The sequence below is a fragment of the Ornithorhynchus anatinus genome, chromosome 11 (assembly GCF_004115215.2).
Source record: "Ornithorhynchus anatinus isolate Pmale09 chromosome 11, mOrnAna1.pri.v4, whole genome shotgun sequence".
NCBI lineage: Eukaryota > Metazoa > Chordata > Mammalia > Monotremata > Ornithorhynchidae > Ornithorhynchus > Ornithorhynchus anatinus.
Window position 1 is genome coordinate 34,753,408 of NC_041738.1, and position 10,604 is coordinate 34,764,011.

At 61.3% G+C, this 10,604-nt stretch overlaps 1 protein-coding gene across 1 annotated transcript; it reads right to left on the minus strand.

The window, feature by feature from the left end:
• Window positions 1-8,552: 8,552 nt before the first annotated feature.
• ZNF319 (zinc finger protein 319) lies at window positions 8,553-10,604 on the minus strand (the record flags this gene model as incomplete). The annotated part of the gene is made up of 1 exon (XM_007656203.3): window positions 8,553-10,604. A coding segment is annotated over one exon (1,665 nt), but the record flags the coding sequence as incomplete, so codon positions are not given.

Below are 10,604 nucleotides of genomic sequence, written 5' to 3' on the forward strand. Positions count from 1 at the left end.
TATGTGGGCTTGAGAGAGGAAGAGGGGGGTCCAGACTGCCAGAAACCCTTGCTCGGGTTGAGGGGGGTGGAGGGGCGGGGGAACTGTCAGTCATAGAGTCTTACCGCTCACTAAATCCTTGAGCTGGAAGAGGTTTAAAGAGGTCAACCAGTCCAGCCCCCTGCCCCCCGGCTAGTGAAAAGTCTAAACCCTCCACCTGGTCACCTTTTTTTCCTAAAGACCCGGAGGGCCGGAGATTCCGCCTAGCCCTGGGAGCCCGAAGGATCTGGGGTTAGGAACCCAGTCCTGCCCGGTCTCCCCGCCTTGGCCCCTTCCCCCAGATACCAGAGGGGCTAGCTGCAGGTGCCCCCATGTTGCCCTGCGGAGATGCCTGGGTGACACCAAATCGGCAGGCGGGGAGGACTTGGGAAGCAGAGAGTTTGCTCCTGCGCCTTAGTAGGTGCTACCTTCCCCCTCTGGTCCTCCTGTGCCCTGCCCCTTCCGGTCCTGGCTCTCCTGTGCCCTTCGCTGCCCCTTCCGATCCCGGCCCTCTTGTGCCCTGCACAGTCCCTTCTGGCCTTGGCCCTTCTACCCCCTGGGCTGCCCCTTCCGATCCCGGGCCTCCAGTCCCCTGGTCGCGCTGGACAAGGGAGGATGTAGCCCAAGAGGGAGGAAGGGTAGAGCTGGATGAAAATCCGAAGGGGCTCTTTCCCCTCCTCTCCCTCATCCGGGGAAGAGCGCGCCCCGTCCGGGCCCACTTCTTCGGCCCGCTTTCGTCTTCGGCTCCTTTTCCCTGCTGCTTCCTCCCACAGTTCCCCCATTCCCACCCCTCTTTGGGTGAGGGTGGTTTCCCCCGGGCTGGAAAGCGTCACCCCGGGGGCCCCGGAAGGCCATCCAGGTCGGGAGGGCGGGGAGAGCTCAGAGCAGCAGGAGAGGTGGAGGGGCTCCCATCCCGGCTGTGTCCAGTGGTCCGGGCCCGAGGCTCGGGGACGGGGAGGAATCAGACATCCCGGGGAGGGGGGAGGAGCTGCCCTATAATCGTTGACGCCTCCTCCGATGGATAAAAAACACAAAACCAGGCTCCCCCTTCTCAAGCCCCAGTTTTCTTAAATGAAAGAGAGAAACTGACCCTCGGACCAGATTCACACACGCTCACACGCTCTCTTTCTCTATCATTCTCACTCAAACACCCACACCCACACCCAGAGCGATAGGCACACGGATACACACAGCACAGGCCTAACGAGGTACAACACACACCCCAGCCAGACACAGCAATAAGCAGACACACGCACACCCCAACCCCCCACCACAGGCCCAGTGAGGTGCCACACACATCCACGACAGACTCAGCGGCAGGCAGACACGGACACACGGGACAGTCACAGACACACATACACAAATAGAGCACGGAGGCACTTGAGGGAGAAGCGGCATAAAGTAGCGGATGGAGCACAGGCCTGGGAGTCAGAAGGTCACGGGTTCTAATCCTGCCTCGGCCGCTGGTCTGCTGCGTGACCTCCAGCGAGTCACAACTTCTCTGTGCCTCCGTTACAAATGGGGATCGAGACCGTAAGCCCCACGCGGGACAGGGACTGTGCTTGTATCCACCCCAGCACTCAGTACAGTGACTGGCACAGAGTGAGCACTTAAATACTATTATTATTATTATTATTAATAGACACAAACAATAATAATGGTATTCATTGGGCGCTTACTCGATGGAAAGCACTGTATTGAATATTGGAGTAGATACAAGATGATCAGGTTGGTCCCTGTCCCACACGGGGAACCTAGTCTAAGCAGGAGGGAGAACAGGTTTTGAACCCCATTTTACAGATGAGGAAACTGAAGCCCAGAGAAATTGAAGCAGTGTGGCCTAGCGGACAGAGCACAAGCCTGGGAGACGGAAGGACCTGGGTGCTAATCCTGGCTCCCCCACTTGCCTGCTGTGTGACCCTGGGCAAGTCATTTCACTTCCTCAGTGTTTCGGTTACCCATCTGTAAAATGGGGATTAAGCCTGTGAACCCCATACGGGACATGGACTGCGTCCAACCTGATTAGCTTGGATCTATTCCATTCCTGGCATATAGGAAGCGCTTAACAAATACCATAAAAGACAGGATCTAACGCGGGAGTTGGGGCGACGCCAGGCACAGCGAGGTGCAGTCGACACAGGCACAAACCAGACGGACCCACAACGTACGGAGGACAGACACTAGTCAGGAACAAGGATGGGCACACCCACTCACAAACACGCACGACGGACTCGGCGGGATGCAGACGGACACACACGGACACACACCGGACAGACACAGTGACCCTACACAAGACAGACGTTGGTCAGGAACAATGACGTGCACACACACAAACGGGATGGACACAGCGGGGTGCAGATGGACACAAACCGCACAGACGTCGGTCAGGCACGACGGTGTGTAAACAGCGAGATGCACAAAGACGCGCACACGCACAGAGGATCGATGAGGAGGGATCCTCGGGAGGCTTTTCAGCCCTGGGCTCGCTGTGCCTTTTCGTGACCGACGGCCTCCAGTCGGAGGCCAGAACAGAAAGTTCGTTTCGGTCCCCGATGTCTCGGAAGATGAGCCAAAAGACCCTCTAGGAAGAACAGAGAGGGTGAGCAGAACCCAAGTCCCTTCCCAGCCCCGGCTGACCTGCGGGCAGATCAGCTTTCCGGCAGAAGAGACTTTCAAGTAACAAGGAAACGGCTGTTGTGGTCGGAAGGAAGCTGCTGAAGGGTGAAAATCCTGTTCTCCCAACCCAAGCCTTCCCGGGGAGGGACACGTTAATGTCTGTCTTCCCCACTAGACTGTAAGCTTGCTGTGGGCAGGGGATGTGTCCGCCAGCTCTGTTGTATCGCACTCTCCCAAGCGCTTAGTTCAGTGCTCTGCGTATAGTAAGCGCTCAATAAATACCCTTATGTGCCCGCAAATGATTGAATTAACCAGTCTCGGGATCCCAGAGTCTCCGACGACTGCTGACCAAAAACCCGGTAAGAGAAGGGAGGAATCAACACATTTAAGGGAGAGAATGACGGGGTTGGGGAGGGCCACGGCTGATGAAAAACTGAGCTGGAAAGAAGTGGGGTCTGAAAATAGCCCTAACACACTGCAACGTTGCAGTTTACTTTGTTGGGAGATGTTATTATATATTATGGTGTTACAATAATATAATAATAATAATGGCCGTTAAGTATTTACTATGTGCCAGGGACTAAGTGCTGGGGTAGATATATTATGATCGGGTTGGACGCAGTCCCTGTCCCACCCTAGGGCTCACTGTCAATCTCCATCTGACAGATGAGTTACCCGAAGCACAGAGAAGCGACTTGCCCAAGGTCACCCAGCAGACAAGGGGCAGAGCCGGGATTAGAACCCAGGTCCTTCTGACTCCCAAGCTCGTGACCGTTTCTCAGCGGGGAAGACGGGCAGCACCGGAGTTCAGGAATTGGCCACAGTCACGGGGTGAGTCGGCGGGCCACCCCTCGGGGCAGAGACCCCGTGTCCTTTCCTCCTTCCCCGGACGGTGTCCTTCCCAAGCTACAGCCCCCCGCGGAATCACCGTCCCCCGGCTCGGAGCGAAACCCTGGGAGGAAGAGTCGTCTACAAAGAGGCGCCGTCATTTCCCAGATTAGATCTGGCCTTTTTCCCGCTATTGTTCCCGACTTCCCAGCAAAACCCCTGAGCTCTTAGGTCGCCCGAGCCACGACGAGAATGATCCGGAAAGAAGGAGCAGCCGGGAGGAAGCGCCCGAAGGAGCCAGTTTTGCAGCTATTCACGCCGAGGGGGCCCGTTGCAACTGCTGTCGACCCCTGCCCGCGTGCAATCCTCCAGTGGCCCGCGGGTGTGGCAGGGACTGTGAGAAAAAGGACGGAATAAAGGGGCGGGGGCCGGGGGGGGCTAACGTATTTTGGGGCTAGGCAAGCTCTGGCCACAAATGGCTCGTGGCTTAGGGGACAGAGCGTGGGTCTGGGAGTCAGGAGGACCTGGGTTCTAATCCCGGCTCTGCCGCTTGTCTGCTGTGTGACGTTAGGCAGGTCACCTGACTTCTCCGGGCCTCAGTGGGGATCAGGAGTGTGAGCCCCACGTGGCACGGGGACCGCGTCCAACCTGTTAACCCCAGCACTTAGAACAGTGCCTGGCACACGGTAAGCGCTTAAAGAGTACCATTATATTAACAATAATGATTTTAAAGGAAGGACACGGTGCTATCCCCGTCACTTCTGGAAAAGGCTCTCCGAATTCCTCGCCTCCGGCCCAGCCTGCCCCACATCCTCCTCCAAACGCAGAAACCGCTCTGCCGGGACCAGCCCGGCTTGTTGCAGAACGGCCCCGGGAGATCGCCCCCGGCCCGGCCCCACTTCCTCTCCCCACGGGGAGTGGGGCTCTTCGGAAGAGTTGCTCAATCTGCTCAGAAAGGCCGGCTTTGAACCCCAGGCCCCGCACCTGTCTCCGGGGAGGAGTGGAGAGATGGGGCCGCCTTTCAGGGGGCCCGGAGGGAGTCCCGGCAGGGTCTTGCAGCGGAGCAGAGCAGCCCTCCTCCATTGCCCGAACCGCTCTCTTTTTGGCCCGAGGCTCAGGCCAGCCCGGGAAGCCCTGCCGAGAGGGTATTCGGCTACTGCAGGAAGCTGTGCCGCGCGGGTGCTTAGGTAGCGCAAAAACCCGTGGGTGGCTGGGGACAGCGCGGGGAGCCCCGCCGCACGGACGCTCGAGGCCGGCGCGGACAGCCCCTCCGCGCTGCCGTTGGGGGGTCGGCTCGGGAAGTCCTGCGGCGCCGCTGCTCCGGGCCGGCGAGGGGAGCCCTGCTGTGGAGTTGCCGGAACCTCCTGGCCAACGGTCCCGGCTCAGGGGCGAGTCGCCACGTGGGTCGAATCCGGGGAGGTGTGATGTGTTTGAGTTTCCATCCCCTTAGAGCCGGGGAGAAGAGGCGGAGGGCAAATCGGGCCCCGAGCCCGGGTGCTGATGCCCCACTCAGACAGGAAAGGAGAATCCTACGGTGCTGTCACTTACGCACACCGATCCGCTCCCCCGGGAGGGCACGGAATTAAACCATTAAGGGCTCTGCGGCACTACGGGCCAGAAGCCCCGTGGCCTAGGGGTTAAAGCACGGGCCTGGGAGTCACGAGGACCTGAGTTCTCCTCCAGGCTCTGCCACTGGTCCGCCCTGTGACCTTGGGCAAGTCACCTCACTCCTCTGGGCCTCAGTTACCTCATCTGTCAAACGGGGATCAAGACTGGGAGCCCCACGTGGGACGAGGCCTGTGTCCAACCCGATTAGCTTGTATCTACGCCAGAGCTTAATACAGAGCCTGGCACAGAGAAAGTACCTAAATACCATTTTCAAAAAAAGGCTCAGGCGGCAGAAGTCCCTTTCCTGGGCAAGGCAGATTAGGACAGAATGGGTGGCTGCCGACAGGGGGACAAGGAAAGAGAACGGACAGAAGCAGCGTGGCTCAGGGGAAAGAGCCTGGGCTTGGGAGTCAGAGATCACGGGTTCAAACCCCGGTTCTGCCACTTGTCATATGTGTGACTGGGTCGCTTCACTTCTCTGGGCCTCAGTTCCCTCATCTGTAAAATGGGGATTAAGCCCGTGAGCCTCACGTGGGACAACCCGATTACCTCGTATCTACCCCAGCGCTTAGAAGAGTGCTCGGCACATAGTAAGTGCTTAACAAATACCAACATCATCTCCTCTTCCTTGATGCCGACGACGGGCGGGCATCAGGCCTCGCCTCCTGTTGAGACAGACCCCCTCCGCCCTCAACAGCTCAGTCCCCCGAGCAAGCGGTCCGGGATCGGAGGGGGAGCGGAGCCGGCCCCGGGAGGCAGGGAAGAGGAGGCAGGGAAGGGCTGTGTCTACCCCAGCGCTTAGAACAGTGCTCGGCACATAGTAAGCGCTTAACAAATACCAACATTATTATTATTAAGAGGGGGAGGCGCCCAAGGGGTCTGTAGGATTTGGGGAACAGCTTCAAAAACCCAGGAAGGAAGTTGGAGCCATAAGAGAACCAGGACGCAGCAGGAGAGGCTGGCAGGTGGAAGTCGGCTGGGAGGAGAAAAGGGATTCTGTGGATTTCAGCTCTTTTTGACCACCAATGTAACGGGGCACTCTGCGGGACTGTACTCTCCGAAGCGTTTAGAACAGTGCTCCGCATTCAGTAATAATAACGTTGGTATTTGTTAAGCGCTTACTATGCGCCGAGCACTGTTCTAAGCGCTGGGGTAGATACAGGGGAATCAGGTTGTCCCACGTGAGGCTCACAAGTTAATCCCCATTTTACAGACGAGGTACCTGAGGCACGGAGAAGTCAAGTGACTTGCCCACAGTCACACATTCAGTAAGCGCTCGATGAATACTTCCGGCTGACCGACGAGCTCTCGGATTCCCAACTAGCGCAAACTGAGGGATACCGACGCTCTTCTGCCTCCAGCTTCACAGCCGCTGGGGAAGAGGTGGACCCGGGCTCTGCCTTTCCGTTCCTGAGGAGTCTTGACATTTACCATCCAAATCCCTGGGCGGGGGCAACACTTGGTAAACTGGCACGAGGAGCGGCTGAGCCCAGCGGATAGAGCCCGGGCCCGGGGGTCGGAAGGCCCTGGGTTCCAATCCCAGCTTGGCCACCTGCCGGTTGGGTGACCTCGGGCAAGTCATTTCCCTCCTCTGGGCCTCAGTTACCTCCTCTGTAAAATGGGGATTAAGACGGTGAACGCTACGTGGGACATGGACCGCGTCCCACCTGATTAGCTCGTATCTACCCCACAGCTTACTATGCGGTGGCTGGCACCCAGCATGTGCTTCACGAGTATTCTTAAAAAATAAAAAATCGGCATTAAGCTCTGGAGTCGTATAGGTTCGGAGGTTCCCATGAAATGGAAGCCGGCGTAAGCCTGTCTCCCCTTCTTCTCCTTCCTTTTGAGAATGAACCGCATATATTTAGCTTTCCTTTGTGGTGCTCGTATTTACATATCTACACACATATATACGTCCACTGGACTCACTGTACATTCGCATCCAAAACGGCTACCTAAAACCGAGTCGTCCTTTGAAAATTCAAATGATCACAGCTTTTATAGAAGATTCGAGATGACAGGAGATTAAGCTATACAACTTTATGAATATTAACCAACAGCTTTTAAAAAGCCAAATGGAAAAAAATAAAACCCAATAAGAACAAAGAAGCAGACGGGAAGTTCTGTAAGATCGGGATCTATGTCTTTCGAGGCAGCATTAAGTACAAAGAGCAAAACAGTCAAGACCCAAGGAGAGATCCACCTCGGTGGGGGAGGCGGGAAGCCGGCGGGGCCGGGGAGAGCGCGGAAGAAGAATTTCCTTAAGAAGCTCCTTAAGGATGAGGTGGAATTGGATCAGACTCATCCGACCCCTTCTTGAAGATTTGGTTCTCGTCCTCTCGCGAGCACCCTGCTGAAAGAAAGGGAAGCCCTTCTTACCGAGCTTCCGTCGAAGCCCCCGGGGCGGTGGAGGGCGGGGGCGGAGGGGCGTTCTGGGGAGAAGCGGGCGGGCGTCAACCGATCTCTCGGCGGCCGTCGGTCTGGGGAGTGGTCCGCGGTTAAGGCGGGAGAGGGTGGGGCGGAGGGGCCGACGTCGCTTTTCTGAAGACGGGAGCCCCCTCCCCCCACACCCGACCACCTCGGGGTGGGCCGATTCCGCGGGTCGTTGGGAGCGCCCGAGGAGAAGCAGTAGGAGCGAGCCAGCGCGGCTAGACCCTCCGCCCCGGGCCCCCGGCTTCTGGCCGGAGCGAGCTGGGTCACCTGCCCGCCCGGCCCAACGGTCTCCCGACAAAACCGGGGGTGGCCGTGGTCTCGCAACTGGAGGCGAGGGACCGGGGGCGGCGGCTGAGGTGAGGGAGGAGGTGGCGGATTCCTCCCCTTCGAGGCGACTCGATGAGGCCATCCGCGCAGAGCACCGGGGAGAGCCCCCGGGGAAAGCTGGCCACCCCGGACCCATCCGGTCACCTCTCGGCACCCAAATCCGGACGAATGGCGAGTCGCCTTTCCTCCCCTCCACCGAGCGAACGAGACCGCTCTCGGTTTCGTGCCCCCGTACGCCCTCCATCCGGTGCGAGCGGAAACCCTCCGACGCCGCTAATTAATTAAATCAACGGGAAGGGCTCTCCTGGCTCCCGTCCGAGAACTCTCCGCTCCTTGCAGCGTGCGGTGTTTGAGCCCCGCGGTCGACCCCCGCAGAATGGCCTCCGCCGGATAAAATCGCCACCTCCCCCGCCCCCCGGCCACCCCCTCTGGCCTCTTCTTCGGACGGTAGCTTATCGTGGCACCAGAGCCGGGGAGACCGGCTTGGAAATGGGGAAAGGATCTCTGAAACCCCAAGGAGGGGAGGCCGCTGCCGTTTCTCGCTGCTCTTTCCGTCCAGAAAAGGCTGTCGACCCTTCCCCTCCCGGCCCGACAGAAAAAAACCCAACCTCCTCTGCGGGTGAGCCGGTACCTTCGCCAGGAGAGAGAGGGCCGCTGCCGGAGGTCTCCTGGCCCTCCCCGTCCGCCGGGAGTCGGGGCCCGCCCCCCCTCCCGCCCCCACCTCCGTCCCCCGGCGAGCGCCCGGAGGCCCCGCGAGCTTCCTGCCCCCCACCCGTGCCGCCAGCCCCGAGGAACCGGTCCTCGCAGACCCGTCTCGTCGACGTCGGAACTGAGAAGAGAAACCCGGAAGAGCCCGTCGACGGGCCGCAACGTCCGCTTCCCGGGGCGGGGCGAGAGCCGGCCGGGTCCGCCGCGCGGCTCTGAATCTCCGCCGCGGAGGGGCGCCCGGCGGGGAGGACGGACCGCGGGGGCCTCCCGAGCCGGAGACCCGCCGGACTCAGCTCCCGTTCGGCCCGGCGGGTGAGGCGGGGAAGCCGCCGCCCGCCTCATCCCTCGCCCCCCGGGGCCCGGACCGGGAGCGGGGCCGTCCCGCCCGCGATCCGGCCGGCTCAGGGCAGGCAGGCGGCCACCTGGTAGGCCCCCTCGGCCGAGTGCTGCACGCTGTGCTCCTGCAGCAGCCCGAGGTCCAGGAAGCGCTCCCCGCACCACATGCACTTGTACTGCTGCTCCCGGGCGTGGACGCCGTGGTGCTTGTTGAGGTGCTCGCGCTGCTTGAAGGCCTTCTCGCAGGAGGGGCACTTGTAGGGCTTCTCGCCCGTGTGGACGCGGCGGTGGCGCTGCAGGTCGGAGGCGTACTTGAAGCGCTTCTCGCAGTCGGGGCACTTGAGGGGCTTCTCGCGGGCCGGGTCGCAGCGGTGCTGGACGAACTCGGAGGAGGAGAAGAAGCGGCGCTCACAGAGCGTGCACCTGAGGGGCTTCTCGGCGCAGTGGGCCAGCTGGTGCTTCTGCAGGGCCGAGGCCCGCTTGTAGGCCTTGCCGCAGACGGGGCACTTGAAGGGCCGCTCGGCGGCCTGGGCGCACTTGTGCCGCAGCAGCTCGGACGACTGGTCGAAGCCCTTCTGGCAGACGTTGCACTTGAAGAGGCTCTCCAGGCCGTGCACGTGCTGGTGGTAGACCAGGTGGGCGGGCTGCCCGAAGCCCTTCTGGCAGAGGTCGCAGCGGAAGGGCTCCTCGCTCTTGTGCGTCCGCCGGTGACGCATCAGGGCGTACTGCTGCTTGAAGCTCATCTGGCACAGGTCGCACTTGAAGGGGCGGGCCTCGCTGTGGGTCCGCTCGTGCTGCCGCAGGTCCGAGGGCCGCCGGAAGGCCTTCTGGCACTCGCCGCAGCGGAAGGGCCGCTCGCCGCTGGGCGTGCAGGGGTGGTGCAGCAGCTCCGACGACTCCTTGAAGTGCAGCTCGCAGGCGTCGCACTTGAAGAGGGGCTCGCCCGAGTGGGCGTCCATGTGGCGCACCAGGTGCGAGCGGTGCTTGAAGGTCTTCTCGCACACCGGGCACTTGTAGGGCCGCTCCGAGCTGTGCGTCCGCTTGTGGTGCACCAGGTGGGACGACTGGCTGAAGCTCTTGTCGCACAGCGTGCACTTGTAGGGCTTCTCGCCCGTGTGGACCCGCTCGTGCCGGGACAGCTCCGACAGGTGCCTGAACGGCTTCTGGCAGACGGGGCAGCCGAAGGGCTTCTCGGCGGGGTCCGCGGCCGCCGCCGGGGGCTCCGCCTCGGCCGGCTTGTAGGTCTTCTCGCAGACGGAGCACTTGGCGGCGCCGCCGCTGTGCACGCTGTGGTGCTGGGCCAGCGAGGTCAGCAGCGAGAAGCCCATCTTGCAGACGCCGCAGACGAAGGGCTTCTGCTCCGCCTGGACGCACTGGTGCTCCAGCAGGTCCGTGGCCTGGTGGAAGATCTTCAGGCACTGCGTACACTGGAAGGACCGGTCGTGCCCCGGCAGGCACTGGTGCTCGTGGGGGTCGGACAGGTGGGCCAGGTCGTGGCCGCACACCCCGCACTTGGGCGGGCCGGGCTCCCCGGCGGGCTGCAGCGGCGGGTGCGGGGGGTGGGGGTGCGGGGGGTGGTGCGGGGGCGGCGGCTGCAGGCCCGGGTCGGGCTGCAGGAGGATGCCGTACACCGCGCAGCCCAGGGCGTTCTCGGCCGGGTTCGGGGGCAGCGAGTGCTCGGCCAGCACCGCGGCCGCTCCGGGCGCGTGGTGGGCCGGGGCCGGGGGCGG